The 22,979-nt window shown below is 32.4% G+C and overlaps 1 protein-coding gene across 1 annotated transcript in view; it reads left to right on the forward strand.

Moving 5' to 3' along the window:
- The window catches only part of LOC137923998 (sodium-dependent nutrient amino acid transporter 1-like), a 52,366-nt gene that overhangs the window by 26,771 nt on the left and 2,616 nt on the right, over positions 1 to 22,979 (forward strand). The window contains exons 5-6 of the mRNA XM_068767328.1: positions 19,507 to 19,701; positions 20,142 to 20,285. Of these exons, the coding sequence (XP_068623429.1) occupies positions 19,507 to 19,701; positions 20,142 to 20,285 (339 nt within the window). The remainder of the gene's footprint in view (positions 1 to 19,506; positions 19,702 to 20,141; positions 20,286 to 22,979) is intronic.

A 22,979-nucleotide genomic window follows, 5' to 3' on the forward strand; every position in this document is an offset into this window, starting at 1 on the left:
ACTAACCGCGCACCGCGACTTCGTTCGCATGGTATTCCACAAGATAATATTGAATTTACATAATTATTTTTTCGTTTCCATTTGAATTATTTGACCCGGATTTGAATTTCGCAATTTCCATAAATAATTCAAAACGTTCATCATTCGTTCGCTGTTTTCGTTTCAATTCGAATCGGCATGAACTGTCACGGCAATATATGAAATTTATTTGAATAACAGTGGCGCCATCTGTCGAAAATTAGTAGAGTACTGACTTAGAAACCTTTGTAAGGATGTGGGCAACAACTTTGCTTAAAATCATTCCATGATTAAATGCAAAGTTTACGATTTTATAGAGGACATACAGACAAACATTAATTTTTATATGTATAGATTTACGTAGGTGATTATATAGGTGGGTATAAACTGCAACCAAATTTAATATCCTATGGAAATGTTTCTTGCATGGGTCTAGATGTATATATCTCAAAAGTTTATTATTTTACAGTAAACAAATGTCTGAAATAGGTTATAAGGTAGCGTAGCGTAATCAAAACGCCTTTTGTAGCCGTCTACCGAACGTAATGGTTGAACGAATCGACCTTTTCTCTTAAACTCGGGGTGTACAAGAATAGAAGTTTGCTGTTTATTTATAGACTATAACTTATAGAATAACTATGTGTTAAATGTATTTCATTTAACATATTATATTTTAAAGTCATTATATATACAACATGTATATATATGTAAAAGATTTAGATGTAAATATATACTTCATTTGTCCGGTAAAATATTTCACACCTATTTACAATCGCCATTTGTTGAATATTACTCTGAAATTATTTTTTTTCTATTACAATTCGATAAGCCAGTAACTTACGACGTCTCTTACTTAGTGTCATAATACTCAAGATCACCCAGAGAGCAATGGAGTGGGTTATAATCGGAGTTTCGCTGCGAGATCCAATCAGAAATGAGGGTGAGAAAGAGCGAAGATCACCGATGTAGCTCGAAGAATTGCTCGTTGGAAGTTACTGTGGGCGAAAAACATTGCTCGTGCAATCGAGCTTGACTTTGTCGACTGTGCACTTAGTGGGGCCACCCACGCCGCGTTTACCGTATTGTGGTCGCCACTAGATATATAAAATTATATAAGTATTTTAATGTTCATTGGATATATAATTTCTAAGTACATGTTACTTAATAGCTGCGTGCGCATAAATGTGACAGATTCTTTATTAGTAAAATAATCCTTCACTACTTTGATAGTAAACAGGTTCATGTTTAAAAAGAACGTTCGAGGACTATTGACTGAAGAATTGAGTATATACATACATATACATACACACGTATATATATATGCCATATACATTATAGCTCACCTTTTAAAAAGTAGCCAGGAGTATTGAATGAATGAAATTTCAGTTATTAATTTTATTATCTAACGAAACTAGAAGAGAGTTTCTTTATTATATATATATGTATATGTAAATCAATATCTACTTTTATCTACATATTACATCCTCCTATTTAAGTATCTGTTTATGAGTAATAATTTACGTAATTAAAATAAATATAGTTTTTATATAAAAAGCGTTTGTTTGTATAACTAACTTTCATTTGAATATTAGATTTTTAATATTACATTTAAACACCTGCCCGCTAATTATTTCAGCACGACTTTGGGATGATTTGTACAGAATGCCTAAAATGATGAATTAATAAATATGTAAAAACTATTGTTCTATATATATATAAGCTTCATTAAATTCAATGTTCATCTAATGTAAGATATATTCAACATAGATAAAAAAGGCGTGTTTTATATATGTACTTAGGTACTGCGGAATTTGATTCCAGCATTTTTGATGTCGATGGTAGATGTTAGATGCGTACAGTTTCCAACCTATGCTATTGGAAATCTATCGTGCTTGCGTGGATATGTATGTGTTGTGTGATATGTCCAGCTGTTATCGTCCCACGACTGGAATGAAGATGATGATTTTACAGATTTTATGCAAGTATACATATTATAATTTTAATTTGGCTTAGATTTAGTTCATCTTCGTCGTACTCTGACGTGGTCAGTATTGTTCTATCCTACCCAGACATGCCTCATTCTGTCTAATCCCAACTCGTATTGTTCTATATTGCTTCGTAATGTTTCTTCTTCTTCTATCATACCTTGTTCTCTCCCGTTTTACTCGCGCACATCCCATCTAGCTTCGTGTTTCTCATCCTATCTGATCCCTGTCCATCTCTAAGGTCCAACACTACGCAGTAAAATGGTCATGGTAGAAGGTTGTTGTAAGCCAGCCTTGTATTGCCTGCCTTATCTTGGCCACTTCCACACCACGACAATTCATCCTGTCCGGGACTTTGTTCTACAATGTCCTTTGAGTTCCTGCGCTGTTCTATCCTATTCTATCTTATTATTACTTTTTCTACTCCGTTACCATGTTCTATTCTGACAAATAGAAAAATAAAATAAAAAGATATTTTAATGCTTTGTTGTTTGATGAACAAAAGATGAAGTAATTCCATATGGCCTTTGAAGGTAATATTTATTTGTAGACCACTAAAGTTCATATTAAATATAAACAAATAAAAAGGCAACCACGTGGTATAAGTGGTATAATCTAAATACTCGTGAAAAGAAAATCCCACAATAATCTCACACCCACAATAAAAAATAAAACATCATCAAAATTCACCATCACTCAGAACTACACTAACACAGCGACGATATAATTCAAGCTATATTACTCCAGAAATAGCATTATAGCAATCGTGCTATATCAGCGATTATATATAGCTTTAAAATGGTGAATATATAGCAGACGATTATAGCAATTAACCTTTAAATTATAATATATTTATTATATTAATTTATTGACTCTATGAACAGATTCTATGAGAAATTCTAATTTTGAAAACGCTTTAATATGTTATCATTAGTTCAATACCTGAGATGGAATTAATAAAAGAAAAAATGTCAGGTACCTATCACCAACTAGAATTATTTCTTAAACGCAAATGAAATCATTTAAATTTATTATTTCACTTCATGTCATATGTTATTGTACTATAGCTTATATATTAAGGTAGAAATCTATCAGAGAATTATCTGCCTTGAAAAATCTAAAATTAGTTCCAGAAAATTACATTTTAAATGTTGCAGCGTTTAAAAGTGAATTCAATGCTAATTTAAAGGCAAGAAAACTAGGAAATAGTTTAAGAGACTGAAGTAACTTGGCTTATTAAAGCCTGTAAGGTAGAAACATGACCAAAAAATTAGGTAAATATTTACTGTAATTGTAAAGACTCGAAAGTAAAATTTGTCCTGAAGAGATGATTTAAAACAATACATTTATAGAAACATGATTCAAATTAAGCTTCTCTGTAGAGACATATTTCAACTTAAAATCAAAATACAAGATACTCAAAGACGTCTAAATATGAAATGAGATCGCAACAAACACTCATGGTTTACATTTTGAGCGGCCATCTTGTTGAAGCGTCATTAAATCTGTTAGCCTAATGCTTATTTGGGTTGAATTGTCATTTTGAAATATTTTATTTACAATTTTGTATTAAAAACACGTTTATTTTATTTATATTAGATTAATGATAATTGCCGAAGAAAATAACAATTTTACATACAAATACAAAATAATGGTAATATATTAATGCGTATTAATAACGATTGGATCGGATCGGAGCGTGAAGGTAGCGTACCTGGAAAAACCGAGGGGTCTAAGACCAGTGGGTAGACTAAGGTATCGCTGGATCGATCGCGTTGAGGCAGACTTGCGTGAATTGAATGTCAGCCAATGGCAGGCGATGGCGCAAGATAGAGGAAAGTGGAAGTCTCTCGCTTCGGAGGCCAAGACCCACTTTGGGTCACTGAGCTAGCGGAGTAGTATTAATAACGATTAGTCGAGCCTCATAAGAAGACTCTATGTCATCCAGAGAGCAGTGGGAGCTATGTTCCGCAGGTGATCCGCAGAAAAATAAAGATCATGTACGTAGAATAATTGCTAGTCCGAACTGGCAGTGTGCGGGGCCCATCGCTCGTGCAACCAAAGGCTGTTGGGGTCAAAAGTTTATCGAGAAGAGGGAACAAGCTGGTAGACGTGACGTGGGCAGGCTTTTCAGTGGACCTAAGACATAGTTAAGCTCACCGGAAGTCGATGAATGCAGGCAGCTCAGGACCAGTCATTACGGCGATCTTTCTGGGAGGTCTATACCTTGCAGTTGGCGTCCATCGATTGGAAAAATAAAGAATTGTTATGATTTGAATAACAGGTATTTAATGGAATCAGGCCCTACTTTGTGGAAGTCCATCCTAAGTAAGAAAAGGACCAATATATAACCAATTCCGCACATGCAGTGGTAGTCGTGCAACAAAGTGCACCTCCACAGGGCATCTCCAGGAGTTATGTTACACCGATTAGTGCCAAACACAGAGTACTCTGTGTTTGTGTATCTGTGGAGGGGTGAAAAACGTGTTGAGTGATTTGACGGTGGCGGTTTTGTGATTCGCATTGTTTGCCGCATATGCATTTATTAGCGGGCTGGCGGGCGGTGCACTTTGTTGCACGACTACCACTGCATGTGCGGAAGTTGCTAAATATTGGTCCTTTTCTTACTTGGGATGGACTTCCGCGAGGTAACGCCTGATTCCATTAAATATTTCAGTACTGTAACGCTGGGCAAACTTAAATTATCAACATGTCGATTGACAGTATATTCATAATTTTGATGTATGCAGATAAAAAAGATGATCGTATTGAAGTGGAAATTAATTTAGTGGAAGGTGAGAGGATATTGTAGTGAACTAAAGGCGGTTTAATTATCTTGACACAGGTTCCACTGTTGCATTTGCAAACAATGGCCCAGTCAATATCTACTCACCTAACACAAACGTTACGTAGCAACACAAAGAGAACCGGTCCGCGCGATCAGTATCCGTGACCTTCATCTCTCTCGCTCGCATGTTGTGGGATCGCCGGACGCCCGTGACTTTGCATTACATTGGAATTCATACAACTACGTCAATGCCTCTTGTACTATCGCACGCTATTATACAGCTGGAAATGTATCCTATATTTTTTTTATCGCATATGGTATGCGTGACTGTCTTTTTTATTAGTTTAACACCTGTAATAATGCCACGTGTCTATTGTATTAATGTACTGCTACTCGTTAGTATAGATTTGGAAATATATCTATACGTTAGTAAGAAAAGGACCAATATTTAGCCACTTCCGCACATGCAGTGGTAGTCGTGCAACAAAATGCACCGCCCGCCAGCCCGCTGATAAATGCGTATGCGGCAAACAATGCGAATCACACAACCGCCACCGCCAAATTACTCAACACGTGTTTAACCCCTTCACGAGGCATCTTCAGGGGTTATGTTACACCGGGCTGGCGTGTGGAGGAGTGTATTCGTGCGTGTGTTAGTCAATTTTATATATATATATATATATATATATGTATAGATATATATATATATATATATATATATATATAGTAGTTGTAGTAAGAAGTGTTAACGTATCTAAAGATCAAAGTGAACATTCTTCGTAATACCGCTCGAACCGTCAGATATGGCGGTATATCTTATTATTCCGTTAAATTCTATAGGGGAGGCGGCCATTGAAACGGAACAATGCGTTATAATCTCCCGGAACTCGTGTAACCATATCTCTGACGAAAATAATCCGTACGTAATGATGGTAGACATTGTATCGTCGCTCTATGAATTCAAGCAAAGAAAAGGAATATAAAAAATTTACACTTGACTGTATTTTTTTTTATTTCCGCTATTTTTTTTTGAAAAAAGAATTTCATTTTTCGCTTACACCTGCATTTTATTCGCAAGGTTTCAAACATATCGCCGTAGTCATAGCCATCAGCCGTAAGACATCCACTGTTCACGGAAAGAGATCTACCAAATAGAGTTCCAATGAGACATGAAGCGGCTTCCATTCAGCATTTTCTGAAGCGCTTAACAGGGTCTGCATTTCCTGCGTCGACCTGCGCAGCGCTTAAAAATCTGTGGTCTTAAGTTCAGAACCTTATACGAACATATAAATATTTATATTTACATATATTATTGTTAATATAGTATGTTAAAAAATAAAGCAATATAAAACAAGATGTATACATGTAGTGCTCTGGTGGGAAGACGGTGAAAGTGAGGTGATGAATTAAAAGATTAATTGAAATGTTAGAATTTTTAATTTGTAATTGAAAAGAAAAGAGATACGAAAATTTGTTTTTTGTATAAACAGTCTCAGTGTACTCAAGACAGAGGAACTATGAGAGGACTCCGAAAATGGAGGTCATATAAAAAAAACATTGTATATTTTATGCCGTTTAGAAAGTGTAAATACTATAATTGAAAGGTCAATGACACCCATACGCGCTGAGAAGCCTTTACGTAGCATGTTCTAGTTTCGTTTGTGAATAGCTTTATTGTTTTGCACACATGTACACGTATGCTCACGAGTTTTTTTTTTTCTTTCAAATTTTTCTTTTTATACTCTTAATCTTTCTGTTTCTATTTCAACTATGTTTCTATGCGGAGTAGTTAACTACTGTAGTTGTATAGAAATGAGGAGATCCGCATAACTGAAGACACTGACGTAGCTCGAATTGCTTGTTGAGGTGGCAGTGGTCAGAGCACGGAGGTTCTGAACCGAAAGCTTTTCGTGTGGCGACCACGAGCTGGTATGGGTCCGCCATTAGGTGGATCGGCGATATCATTATTAAGTAAGGGGGGGGGGGGGTATTACTTTTATTATTTATATATATTTTATGTACTGTGTGAAAAGGTGTCGATTTACGTGTCGGGTAAATTAAAAATTGAAAGTTTTGAAAAATTACACGGACCAATAAAGTACTTTGTCATCCTTGGTCTACAACTATTATATTTTTCCATTTGTTCTCTCAATTAAAAAGGTTTTTTAACGAACATATGAAATAAATAATAGCTCGACAGGTAAAGGCGTTTCCTAGTTTTGCAGTTTTTACATACATATATACATACATACATATATATATATATATATATATACATACATATATATGAACATATATATATGTGTATATATATATGTACATTAGCTGCCTCCCACTCGCTTTACGAACGTAGTGAGTATCTTCTCAAACACCTTGCAGATAGAATGCATAAAATCTGTATGTACAGATTTCTGTATAACCTATTTTATAAGACACTAGTTATCCTCGCTGTGAAAGTTCACGCCCCCTCACCTATTAATAGAATTTCGTGAAATCCGTTCTAAGCAGACTTATACTTGGAAAAATAAATACTCCTACGGAATTTTAAATCTATTAGCTTTATGGTTCTAGAGATTCTGTGATGAGTACATAAGTATAAATATCTTATATATGCATGTAATTTTCATGATAATCATATACAAATGTATTATTGCACCAGCTATTGTTTAATATTTCTTACATCTTAACGAGCAACGTTTAGAACGCTATAACTATTTTTCTATCGATTTTTTTAGTTAAAACCGAGTAGTAGACAAAGGTTGTATAATGATTAAAGAATCTATTGAACAGAATCCGTTATCTGACAAAATTTTTTAGAAGTCATTATATTTTTTTGAGTGTTGTTGTTAAAACTAAACACTATTTAATATATTTGATAATATCGTCAACATCATCACTTAGGATGTATAGCTGGATATACGCCTTCGTAACTGGTCTTATATGCGCATGCCAATATGTGGTCTCCACTTAAAACCCTTAAAGATATAGTTGCATCTGTGCGCTTTGTGATCCGCTATTGCCAATTAAAATTGCCAATCTGCTAAGTTATGTCGGTTTGTTTTGTTCGTCTACGGATTTAATCGCGAATCGACCTCGCAGGTAATTTTCGAACATAACACTCTCTATGGTTTTTTTGTTCGAATGTATGTATCAATCATATCTCAGAACATTTAAAGACACAAATTTAAAAAGTAGACATACGTTTAGTTCATTTGTTTATATTATAAGTAAGAATGAGTACTCGTAATAACAGTAATGATATAAATAAACTAGTAATATTAAATAAATACATTTCTATGTATTTTTGAAATATACAAAATTGTTCAAAGGATTCTGATATCAATTGTAAAGATGCATAATGGTGAGAATTGTCTAAAAAAATTATATCTCCGTATCACTATCCCTATTACTGAGGGTTGTGATGAATTACTCTTATCACAATTATCACAGTCTTATACATCCTGCACCATCAGTTTATATCTAAGATATCGTGGAGCGTTGATAAAGGTTGATATTAAGTGTCTGTACGGATTTGGTACGATCAGCTGATGATAGGACTATATCCGGCTTGCTTCAAACTTTTCTGGTCACCGTCATTCGTTCGAGATTATATGTCACCGTAAAACTAAATTATTTACATTTAAATGAAAATTACACATTAGAATTCCACAACCGCAAAATTCAATAATTGATCTTTCAATCAAACACGCGGTGTCCATAATTTCGAATGTTTCACGGCTAAAACACATTTCACGGTCAAACGTTCAGTACCCGCAACCGCTGTGTGGTTACCCTATTAAACTCAAATGTCAAGGTCCCGTTGAATACAAACGTAGTAAAGTTTACAACAACGTTGTTTCCAATATGAACTCTGTATTACTATTTTTGTTCCTCGAACGAGCTCGGTACAAACAGTATAATGAAAGAGCCGCGTCGTCGATCCGTTCAATTGCTAATCGGGTTAAAATGTTTACTGCGAGAACAAAATACTTGTTTGTTTATTTATCTTTACACGATACCTTTCGCTTATTTTTTCTATTTTGTCACTTTATCACTATCGACTTGCAACTTTTCCATTTGTTTTCTCTCTGTCTTAATTATCCTAGTTGTCGTTTAAAAAATAACGCTAAATTTATTATGTTTTTTAAGTATTACATTTTTAAATGTGGCTGCAATTTCTTCTTAAGGATAAAGATTCGGAAACACTTTAAACTGAAGCCATTCAAAGTCGAAAAAAATATGTTATATATATCTAAAGTTATATATTATATTTTTATTTCACATACATCAGTAATTTGATAGGAAATTCTACTCAAATTTCGTCAATAAAGACATTCCTGAACTTATAATAAAGTTAAAAATTCTTACGAACAAGAACCCATGACATTTTGTTTCCGTTATTCTTTTGTTATTACTTTCAAAAATAATTATAGTTGTCTAAGAGAGAGATAGCATTTCTATAATTATAATTATGACAGAAGATAGCCGCCCATTTTCAGCCAACTCGATTATATCGTCGGTCCAACTAGTAAGGAGTACACACACGTCGAATCTATCAGCTAGTGGTTGCCACTCGTAAAACAATGGGTGGGCCAAAAATTTTTACAAATAGCATGTGTCAACGAGTTTTCCAAAGTTTACGTAGTCGATTACAGAAGTGCCAACGGCGAGACGGAGCACATCTCGACGATGTAATTTTTAAAAAATAAATTTTAATAAATGATAATTACGGTAAATAAATCATAAACAAAATAGCATTTGTACTTTTATTTCTACACATGTTTCAAAAGTGCAAAAATTTATGGCCCACTCTGTATATGTCACAGATGATATATATATATATATATATATATATATATGGCCCCTATTATTGAGGACCTCTCGTATATTTGCCTTGGGTACGTACAACTATATATGATCGAAGCAGAAATGTGGAGATCCGCATAACTAAAGTCACCGACGTAGTTCCCGATATTAGATGGATCGACGACGATTGGGTACGCAGGGACAATATGGTCTCAATAATTTTTTAACTGTCTTTTTGATTCATTCTCATATTTTATCACCTTCTCTTTCGTTTCTTTCCATATTTTATTTTGCTTTCTTACATCACCTCCCTTACTTCTCTTTTACCTCCAGACTTACGTATTAGTACTTTTACATTTTTATTTTTTTTTAAATATATTTTTTTAATTTACTTTTTTCTTTTTTTTTGCTTCGTTAAACTCTGCATCATATACTATCACAGTTAGTTTTCTAACTCTAGTTTTACCTGTCTTAGACTCATTTCTTTTAATTAGAAGATATATTATTACTGTATAGTTAGATTTTATACTTGCGACGCAGTACATATCTAAGGTTAAACGAACATTAGTACTGTATTTCTTAGATCGTATTAATTTTATTACTCTTCATCAAAATGTAACAAAATTACACATATAGTACTCGACTATTGTGTGGTTTCCATAAATACAAGAAATCCGATAAAAATATTTATTCGAAATTAAATAAAACTATATAGAATCTGTACATCAAAATATCTTTATTGTATGCACGTTGGATACTTGCTGTCTTAAAGGCTTGCAACTATAGTATAGTGAAGTAATATCTTACCGAGAATTCACTGAATTCCACAGTGAGATAGAAACTCAAACCCGTCTCTGTACGCCTAAAGGGTACGTTGATATCGCTTTGCTAATATCGTGTCACTGGACCTCGGGTTTCTGGTGCTGGTTTTCAATTACTTTCATGGTATTGAACTTTGCATTTTCCAAGACCTACATTTGAAATCATTAGAAAGCTCACAGTTGCTCAAAAAGCCTTATAACAAAAATGAGATCCGAAGACGAAATAACTTAACTGATATATCTCAACTTGCCAAGTTGAATTGCATTTGCCAGACAACTTAACGCAGATAACATATGGCCTTAAGACTCTGGCATAGAGACCATGATCTGGCAGAGTAGAAAAATATGATGGTCGTTGGAATACGCTGGACGCAAGTCGCTAAGAAAAGATATCATTAGTAATCTGTGGTGAGGCTTATCGCCAGGAGTTGAAGTTCTATGGTTGAAACGATAGTGATGACTTCAGATTTTGAAACATACATTACATTTACACTTGAAGAGAAAATGCGTTAAATATGTGCTCTTAATTCACTTCGAAGTATCTTGTCGCATATGAAAACAAATATCGTTATTTAGATGAACCACTTACATTTCGCAACTAAAATAAATGTTATAAATATATAAAGTTAGACAAATAAAAAAGTAGTGAAAGATCCTAAAAAAGGTGTAAAAGATTTTTATGGTATATTTATATATATATATATAAATACATATATATGGCCCCCGTTATTGGGGACCGCTCGTATATTTTGCCTTGGGTACGTACAACTGCATGTGATCGAAGCAGAAATGTGAAGGTATGAAAGGAATACAAAGAATCAAATAGAATTAAAGAAATTGTGACGAACAACATAGGAATAAATATATATGTACATATATATATATATATATATATCTCGTCGCAGGTATTAATGTCTAACTATTCAGTAATAACATCTCATCTTATTAAGAGAAACAAATCAGATACTCGTAGTACATGATATAAAATTAAACAAAGCAAAAAGAAAAATGTATATTGAAAAATGGAATGTAAAATATCTTAATAAACAAAAGTAAATGAATTAAAAATAAAAAGGGTAGTATGGAAGTAAGGTAGGTGATGTAAGAATGAGAAATAAAATATGGAAATGAATGAAAGAGAATGTGTCAAACATAATAAAGATGTGTAGAACATAATGTATATATAGAATAAAAGATGAGAATGAAAATAAAAAAGTTACCCAAAAAATTATTTAGAACTATATTGTCCCTGCGTACCTTAAACAAATATAGATAGAAGACAGCTATTGCCCAGCGGTATTAACTGCGATTCAAGATTGTACTTCTCAGGTTCGAATCCTGGGATGCAGTCTTACATATAATTCACGTTTTGGGCATTAATTATATAGGACTGCAACTGCTCACAGATAAGTTTCCAGAGGATGGGTAGTAGTTTCCTCTGCGTTCCATTATACCACACTGCCATCGCCCACCCGCCTGCCAAGCGTGGCGATTATGGTAAATCCCTCATAGGTATCTTTCGGTGGGGTGAGACTATACCCTGCAGTAGGGGCCTACGAGCTGAAATGATGATATATTTAATTATTACATATATAAGAAAATTATAATATATCTACAGAGTTTGAGACCTCTTATCAGATCAAATTATGTTAAACCTTGTAGATTTATGTTGAAGAATATATTGAAGAACATTTTTATCATAGTATTTATCGAATCTTATATAATTATTCTTTTTACATGTATAAGTGATCGTTTTGAATGGTTTTAAGTGGATAGTATAAAAATTCACATAAATATTACGAAAAATTAATAATAAATTAAGTGAATTAATAGAAGCGTATAGAAAGATGTAAACGTATATGTTTCATTAATATTTACAAATGTGAAAACTATGCGAAATGTTTCAATTGCGTCATATAAAAATGATTTTAAAGGTCACAGTGCATCTTGATGTTGAAAAACTTGACCCAGTTCGTACTCTCACCAAAACTTTACAACGATTTCGAATTAATAACTTGCGTGAAAAAGCGGCAGCCATTTTTTTATATGTACATTTTTTAGTACTCTTTACCAAACATGTTCACCTTTTGCCTGTTTTTAACTTCGCATTGCTTGAATTCATCAATTGGAATTCGCTGAAAACTAGCGCATCGGCTAAAAATAACGACAAATAATTTTAATAATTTTTGTCATCGTATCAGCCGACAGACGAAAGGAAAAATTTGGAAAATAAAATGTGATAACATTATTTATTTTTCCAAATCAGTTTCATCTCTTTCAAAGTAATCACCGTCGGATAAAAATTACTTTTGTCAACTTTTTTCCAGTATAGCCTTCAAAAAGGTTGTTTTCTCCCAAACCATATCAAAATGGCGTCCATCCATCGGTTTGTTACTGAATAGCCAGAAGCCACATGGAGCCAAATCAGAATACGGTGGTTACGAAACACATAAGTAGAGTTTTGGCAATATTTTTTTTTTAAAAAAGAACAATTTCGGAATCGATCGGGACGGGGCCTTTGAGATACAAAATATCAAACGATCGCTATTTTATTGATAAGTGATGCAAAAGACATGAATAAATTTACAAGTGACGAGTTTCCCACGCCGGATGTCGTGACAAAGCTGTTATCCCGCGCCATTAATAGCGTAGTCGAGTTACTAGGCATCTTATAACTTTATATCTACTTATGACTTACTGTAAAAGGAACTACTTTTTTGTATATATATATATATATATATATAGATATACATAGTCTTATTATACAAACGTGTATAAGATTGGGATTGACTTTAGTGGACTGTATTTAATTAAAAGGCATTGGTCCAGAGAATGAATTAATTTATAAAGATTTAATTTTACAAGGAAGGGAAGACACGTGTGCTCGGTAGCGGTAGGGAGCAGAAAGAGAGCACAGATAAAAACATATTTTACAAATTCGCCAAACCATAGACAAGATCTTACCTAAAACATTATTGGTTGGTACTATTGCCAACAAAACGTACTTTGTATGTAAAATAAATGTAGTTTTTTCAAAAGTAAAATATATATACAGATAGAGAGAGAGAGAATGATTTATATATAAATGTTCTTTTGAAGAAAGTATATCTATGTAATAAAACTAATTTGTTAACTAACGATTTTAATCTCGTCAAAAAATAAATAAAATCAACGCGGACTCGATTTCATTTTGCAGATTTTGTACTGTCAGACATTATATGGTTGTCTCATTATAACAGGAAAATATTATTAATTATTTTTTGTAACATATTTTAAAGTGATCACTCTTTACAGAATGATTGTAAATAGGCATAGAAGCTTTTAAAGTTAAGTTTTTTGCTATAAAATGGTCTATAAATTCAGCCCTTTAGAGGTTCTATACCTATATTCAATCACCCTGTGACCGTCTCACATTTTATTACAACAATATTAGTGAATTGTTTCACGATGATTTAAAAGTGGATGTCTTATTTTATTATACAGAATAAATGAGTGATATCATATTTTTATTTAGTCGAATCTGACCGCAAGCGAAACTTTGAAAGCGGATTAATACGATGCCTAATGGATCAAGTGATAAATTGTTCACTTTATCTGATTGCGTCGAGTTAATCTGCGTTGGAGAAATATTAGTGTTTATGCGAAGTTCACTTTTTGAATGCATATCCATTTTTTTCGAGGTATCATCTAAATGGAACAAGGATTTATGACTTTTACAGAATTTGAAAAACAACATCCGGCGTGATTCACCGAACAGTTTTGTTTAAATAAAATGTTACTGACTTTTTAAATACGTCTAAACTATAACTCTGTACAATTTCATTTAATTAAACCTTTAACTACACGTGAACGATTGAAAGTAATATTTTAAAAGTCGTCGTCTTGTCAGACCATAAACGTCAACTGAAAGGCCATGATTGCCTCGCTTGACTGGCGGGTTGATCGTAATGTGATATTATGGTATTCATATCACTGCACTATTTACTGGAATCAGGCGTTACCTTGCAGAAGTTCATCCTAAGTAAGAAAAGGACCAATATTTAGCCACTTCCGCACAAGCAGTGGTAGTCGTGCAACAAAGTTCACCACCCGCCGATAAAAGCGTTCTTACACTGCACTATTCATCCTTTGGATATTCCTTTATTAGCAGTGGTGGTGGTGGTGTGAAGTAAATAAGATAGTATCCCGGAAATCGAACCCGCGCTACGATCACAAGTATCAGTCCTTTACCACTGTACTGCCACTGCTCAATAAACTTGGAAGTACGTTCCCGAAAATTACTAGTTTGATACAATGGTTATTCATCATTTTAGACGTAGATCATTTACTTCAAGACATAGCTTCTGGTCTACCTGGTAGAATTTCAACAAGACACATTATAAGCCGTCTCAGTTCAGGTTCTATCGATAAACTTAATTAAATCATCTGTCCATATTGTGGGTAAAAGTACGACTGCATTGTAGTAAATGTATAATCGCTAGTTCGAGGTTTACATATTAAATCCTCAGCGGCATTTATTCTGCACTCTATATATCCTATTTCATCATACAAGCTCTCAAGTCATTGACACCATATCCCCTACCATGCCATCTCTTTGAAAATTTATAAAAGAGGCCTATGTCCAGTTGTGGGCGATCTACGGTTTAAATGATCATATGATCTATTTTCTAGTGTCTTGATGTACAATATAGGGTGAATATGTTAATAAATATAAATAGTTAAATCTTGCGTTTAATGGCAACTTATCTATAAAAGTAATGAAGCTGTGAAAATTATTTAATCATGTTATTATAAATAACTGATTTCTCTTTGTTTATATAAACTTTGGTTCAAAAGAATATTCGTGGCCCTTTCACGTAATATTTAATATTCAATACATTATACATTAATTGAGCATTGTAATGAGTAATGAACTTATTTACAATAGCTGGTGCACCAGCAATTTACAATAGCTGGTGCACCAGCAATTTACAATAGCTGGTGCAGCTGAAAGTTCTTCAAAATTGGGCCTGCAGTGAACGTGTTAAAAAAATAAACAGAAAAAAGTATTAATTTATCCTCCTTGCCGTGTGGTCTGTCAACTTGCATTTACACTACTTGGTCTATAGAGATAAATCTCTAGCATAGCTCCTTTCTACGAATACCTATAAGAATATTTAATTTAAATTATAATTAATTGTGTAATGTCTAAAGATGAAAGCTAAAACATAGATATAACAACATATGTCCATATATAAAATATCGCGACAATCGTGTAATATCAATAAATAGAATTCATATTGAGTTATTCGTAAAAAAAACTGACCAATTCACTACGAGTTGTTGCAGATAGCAACATGAAATTATAAGTAACATATACATTAGCATAAATCGATCAGCAGCTGGCTCAAGTTGATATGAAAACCATTCATACTTATATTAAAATGAGAGAATTGTTTTAGAAATATATATATTTTAGTATACCGTAAACAGTTACATAAATTAGTGTAATTCTGAAAAATTATTAACAAAGCTCTACGTGAATATTTTCAATCGCGTAGCACTTGCTACGAAATATTACGCCGGCATGTATCACGAAAGTTATATTTCAAGGTGTTTAGTGATAAAGAAGTGATGATATATCTCGTTTGTCAATAGAGCTTTAAATCTTTTGCACCTATTTCTAATCATCCTATATATAACTGTCACTCTGGAATTGTTACGTTATTTTTTGTATTGAAATCTGGTTAATAAATACTGGCAGAAAATGTCTTTGGTAAGAGAAAATTATAATTTTAAATTTGTCCTGTCATATTACAATTAGGAGTACCATACACACTTCTTCTTTTCAACTGATTGACACCATGAAGCAAGGCTTTGCAGTGGTCAAACTTAAATATATTTTGTTGTTCCACCAAGTGGAGCACCTACCCCATGCCGCGTCTACGAGCTAGTGGTAGCATCTCAAGAACCTTTCTGCCCCAACTGCCATTGTTGTACCCCGCCCACTGTCACTTAAAATAAAAACAAAAATTCTTCGAGCTACGTCCTTGATTTAATATTGTTTGACAGCAAATAAGTTTTACAATCATCGCTTTAAATTTACACGTTTAACCCATCACTCTGATAAAATTGTACTGAGATATAAATAATTAATTTACAACGTATTTTAGTAGCGGAAGAGAAGAAAGTTAGGTTGTGTGTATACGGAGATAAGTAAGCCTGGAGAATGTAAGATATTGTGATGAAAAATAGGAGAGAAAGAGATATAAAAGTAGGAACGTAAAAAAAATACACAATAAAAAAGATCTTGTCTCTCCTTAGATAAGCGATAAGTGTTATTAAAAAAACCCATCACCCTGCATTTACACATTTATATTTTACTAGCTGATCCCGCAAACGTTGTTTTGCAAAAAAAATTAAAGTTTTTAAATAACAAATTAAAAATAAGGGTTAATCGTAGAGGGGTGAAAATTTAGGGTTGTGTGCATTTTTGTATGCTGTATCATAACAAAAGAAAAAAAACTAAAAAAATTGTCTAAAAAATAAATAAATTTAGGGGTGGACCACCCTTATCACTTAGGGAAAATAGATAGTAGCCGATTCTCAGACTTACTGAATATCCATATAAAATTTGGTAAAAATCGGTCAAGTTCGAACACCGTGACACGAGAATTTTATATATAATATTAGATTAATACATATTACATTCTTTTATTTAAGTACGTATTTGTTTATATGCCTTATCGTGCTAACTTAAACCATTTTTGATATCGTGTACCAAACATTAAATAACTGCAAATGATTTTTAAAGTTATCTCTATAACGGTTTTATATTTATAACCAATCATGTCTTAAAGACAAGTCGAAGTTTCGAGTCAAATATCAACAAATATCGTAGCGTGCATGTATCTTCAATAGAGAAATCTATTTACGTAGCACTACGCAGACCGTCTTCGAATTCTCAAAGGGGTAATTGGGCAGACATCATTGCAAGTTGTCGGACTTTCCTTGTGCCCGAGGTTTCTATCGGTCAAGGTCGGCTGAGCTATTACACGTTCTCTAACATTTTATCGGAACCTGGGAATACGGACCTCAAGTTTATTTATACTTGAACACTATATCTTATGTTACGTATACATACAACCTTACACATAGATTATTGCGACTTTAAGATGTTTTTTTATCTCTTGTAATTTTAAATTTAAAACTATTTTATTCAAGAAATAATTTTTATTCAACAACGTATATGCTTTAAGAAAAAATGTATTTTTAAATTTATAAACGATTCGTACTATATACGTGACTTATTCACCCTGAGTTTATATCTGGTAAAATGACATATACAAGTTATTATTAAGTGCAGAAGCACTGATTAACGCTTTATGATAGTTATATAGTGTGACCTAGTCAGTCTGTTCGATAAAGGATACATAAAGCTACAATTTGTTTTTAATTAGTTATTAAGAAAAAAATATTTGAGATTAAAAAATTCTTACGAATTAATCCGATTGAGTTTGCCGTTGGCTCTGTCTTTAGTAGAGCTAGTTGGAACTCCCGCAGCAATATATTTTAAACATTGATGACATATGATTCGGAGACGTGGTCACACAGAGCGATGGAAGGGGCTATGGTCGGAGAAGAACGGAAGCTTGATGCGGTTAGCGCAAGGTAACGGTGCCTTGCAGTGGACAACTATCGGCAGAAAAGAGAAGGAGATGTTCGTAGGAGAGCTTAATTTGATTGTAATATCTATAATTTAATTATTCTAGAAGCTTCAAATATTATTTACATAATAAGTATATATATGTATATATTTATGTATGTATATATATATATATATATATTACTTAGTGCTCTGATAGATTTAGTACTGTCAAGACATTGACTTAGCGCATTGTAATAGAAAAAAAATAAGGTTTAAGATTAATCGATTAATTTAATGATTTAATGATTAATCGAAAAAAAATGGCTGTCAATAAAAAAAAAAACGCGTGAGAAATTATGCTCCTTTGGCACCGTTAAAAATAGTTGTCGATTGCGTATAAATTAATAATTACAATTAATTAATAACAAAAGAGAAAAACGCGTTCAACACAATCAATAACATGCAACTTAAATAAATGAATATTTATTTTTAATATTGAGTATAACATCTTTAATTATGTCTACTGCCGTTGCATCTTCCGAAAATGACTGAACTGGACGTATTTTTTTTAAAACGAATTTAATTTTTTTAATATTTATTACTTTTATATTCATTTTTCGTTTTAATCAAAAAGTAAATTATTAAATTTTTCATTAATTATTTGAAATATTTGTTAGTTCCTGAATTTGATAACAAATATCAAAAATTTACATTTTAATTTGATTTTTATTACAATAAATTCGATCAAATATATTTCTTTGTTTCAATAATATTAGATAACTATTAATAATATTTAAAATTATATCAATTAATAATACATACGGATGGTTAACCTCAATTATATTGGAGCACATGAAAAAGTATATAAGCTTTGTTTATTTCACTAATATTTACGAATGGTAAATGATTTTAATCAAAAGGTTAAATTTAAGTCACTTCTAATTATAGTTTTAAACAATCTCCTTCTTAAAATTTCACTCCAGTCATTTTTTCGTAAAGCGCCAAAGGAAGTATAACTTCAATAAAAAAATATTTACTTTTTTAAAATTACAGGATATTTAATTGCAGTATGCCATTGGCATCTGTATTTATCTATATATCTTTTAAACTGTGTAACGCTCGCCAGTGTCATTCTTAAACAGCTTAAAAAAATATTAAAATGTGAAACATACATATTTTCAACTAAATATTTATGTTTTTAATAATTGTGTTTTAATTACAATGTATATTACTATGTATATATATGTTGACGACATCCTTTTTTTCGGTTTTAATTGACGTCTAATGTTTGACAGCCAGGAGTTGCTTTTATACTCTGTGGTTTTTTTTGTATACTTTTTTTTTAAGTGTAACTTGTCAAATAAACACCGCTAGTCATGGTAAAAACATAAACATTTTTGTTATTTTTAGTCAACATTTATATGTAGAAATATTTAAAAGAAAAATTTTCATATTTTCCAGATATCTAAAAATAAAATAACTGGCCTGTTACAAGGTATGAACTTGATCGTTCTGTACCTGGGAGGTTTCAAGGTTGCGGTCGTAATGTGGATTTACGGAGTTGGAAAATTCTCCACGGATATTCAATTTTCACTCGGATTTAAGCCGACACAATTTTGGACCACGTGTTGGATGGTGCATCCAATTCTGACACTTGTGAGTTTTCTTTCGCGTCTTCAATATTCAAATTTAAAATTGTAATTTCTTCTCCTAATTTCTCGTTTTATATATGAGTATGTAGTATATTAAAATTAAGCTTTTACATTTATTTTTCAAACTGTATAAAGTGATCACTCTGAAATATGTTACAATTTTTTTTTTCAATATGAATGAAACAAGCCCGTGACTTATCGCAGTACGGCTGTAGAGACGGATAGAAAACAATTAATCTTAATAATCATACAAAACCATTGATATTTGTCTACAATATAAACTAGTTCATATATGTATATACATATGAATACTTTTTTCGGAGCCGTGGTCATATATTCATCTATAAGTCGTAAAAATAATTTCGATTCCACAAACTTTATTTATAGGTCTTTATATATAAAATAAATATATGTAGATGTTTAATGCGTATAAATATTTTTCAGGTGTTCATAATACACAAATTCTATATCCTTTTTAATTTGACGGAAAAAGTGCAAATGATTTTGGCAAGCACGTGGATATTGTTCTCGTTTTGTTTCGTCACGATATTTCAAATAAAAACCATCGCGAAGTATATAGTTCGGAATGTAAGTGATTTAAATCAAGTTATATTAGTGTAAATTATTCTTAGAATTGTTTTAGTAATAAAATACACATTAGTTTGGAGATCTATGACTTCTGATATTATCAGGCTTGTATTGATAGATTATGTTTTAATACGTGTTTATTATCAGGCTTGTATTGCTGGATTATATTTAATACGTGTTATTTCATTGACATATTTAAATTTAATAAAAAAAATCAAAACGCGTGGGATACGTAGCGATCGTCGGCTCTATCTATGTACTACAGTTTCCTAGGCTTTGGAGGCGGCCGAGCTTTCAGATAGGCTTAAGAGGCTTCTCGATTAGACTAAGGCTTTCACGCGTGGATAATACCTAGAGTTCTGTAGAAAGGTGGTACAGTGGATTAAACAAAAATAAGGAAAGGAAATAAACAAAAATATGACCCATAGGTTATGCTTGCAAACAAAACAGGTATATAAATATTGTTAATTAGATTAGATATAAAAAGAGTTTTTTATCAGAGAGAAAGTAATTATTAGAAATGAAAAATAAAACTAAATGTAAATAAATGCTACATACGAGTCAAATCAACTATGATACTGTAAAGATCTTTGATTTGGGAATATAATTAGGTAAGGAAGGCGACGTGTGAAAGAAGACATGAAAGAGAAAAGAAATTGAGAAGGATGAAAAGAGAATAATGTAAAGTCCCCAAACACGGTAGGGGAAAAATAAAAACATCAAAATAAAAAAATACCTCTTTAGTACTCTAACTCAAGGCCGCCCGAGAATCCGGTGTCTCGATTTGACCGATTGCTTTAACACTATTATTAAATTATCGATTTCGTTCAAGCAAAGCCTATTAAGATCGCTAATCAAAAAGTATATGACACTTACAAACATTTTTTTTTCATTATTTTTATTTTATACAAAAATAAATGAAATCCATGTTACTTAATATTTTTAATTTATGAGAAGGGATGGAGGGGAGATAGGTCTACAATTACATACAGCCTTACGGTTGAAATTACGTTGATAGTGATTATGGTGTAATCAGGGGTCTCCTTCTGTCGTCATCCTCGTTTCAGCCCATAAATTCCCACTGAATGGTATATGCCTATTATCTATAGGGGGATATACCACAATCGCCACGTTTGGCAGAAGAGTTGGCGATCGCAGTTTTGTAGAACATCCTTTAAAAAATTATTTGTGAGCACTGGCAACTGAATAATATTAATACACAAAGAGTATCAAATTTTATCCCGGAAATCGAACTTGCAACCTATGATCGCAACTCTCACTCTTTTACCGCTGCTATTGCACTGCTCTCAAATAAGGTGTATAATTAAATAAATTGTACTTATATTCACTTTCAAATAAATTTTAATTTAATTGTATATATGTATGTGTCCGTATAAAAATAGTACAAATATTTCACTGTTTAATTATATGGCGATTTTTCCGACTTCACTTTATACATATAAAGTTTGAATTATATCGGATTGTATGTCGGGAATCGAACCCGCGACATAAGATCGGAAGTTTCAATCCTTTATTCCTGAGCTACCCTAGGTAGTATGTCTTGTGTGAATGTACGTAATACTATTAACTTTAGTAATTAATAATTAAATAATAGAAAAGAAAAGTATATTGATTATGTTTAAAAATAGTGATAAAATATCGCGATGAACGCAAGGTAAGCGCTAGAAATAATCATAAGCTTGTTATATCTTTTCTCTTGGTTTTATAAAATTAATAACTCCCTTGCAGGCAACTGTAAACGCTTTTAAAATAGACTCTTGTAATGTCATGCGATAAATTTATAATATTCATCATACCATATAACGTAAAGGATTGCTCGATAATGCATGGTTTAATAGACATTTGAAAATATATAACCGGGTTGTTTTAGAGTCATTTTAGGTCTTTTTAAAATCTATTGGTTTTATTTTAAGTTATATTATAATGGGTTCTTACAGCGCTATTAAAATGGTCACTGTTGCAATGTGAGACATAGGCCGTCCCTAAAGATATCTTGTGTATACTATGAGAGAATGAGAAAGAAAAAGAGATGAACCAAATTAACCGACGTAGCTCGAAGAATTGCACGTTTAAAGTGGCAGTAGGCGGGGTACATCGCTCGTGCGATGGTTGAAAGGTTTTCAAGTGGCTAAGCGTGGGATAACCGCCCACTATGTGGACCGACGACATAGTAAAGCCCGTTAGAAGTCGCTGGATGCAGGCAGTGTGGGACCAGGTCATCATGGCGATCAAAGCAGTTGGCTTATACCTTTCAGTTGGTGCCCATCAGCTGATAAGAATAATCGAACCCACGACTTACATTCGCAACTATTATTCATCTCTGCTATGAAATTGCTATTAAATAAAATTAATAAATATTTGTAAATATATACAGAGTATATATAAAAATAATATTTACCTTTCACTATTTAACTATGTATTGTGTTTACCCACAACGCCTTTATTATTTGAAATATCGATTTTACTTATTACAAAGGACACATCAATGAACACACGAGATTATAAGTATATCGAATTGTAGTTTCATAAGTGATATTTACAGTGTAACCTGCTCTTCTAAGGTACCAATATATGTCTTTTTAAAACAATTTGAAGTTTAAAAAATCCCAATTAACTGATACACTTTTTTAGATCTTTATCTGTAATACTTTTCGACATTAACTATATTTTTAC

Source organism: Battus philenor, unplaced genomic scaffold (assembly GCF_028537555.1).
Source record: "Battus philenor isolate CCGP_79_NKW_IND1 unplaced genomic scaffold, ilBatPhil1.0.hap1 SCAF_1, whole genome shotgun sequence".
Taxonomy (NCBI): Eukaryota; Metazoa; Arthropoda; class Insecta; order Lepidoptera; family Papilionidae; genus Battus; species Battus philenor.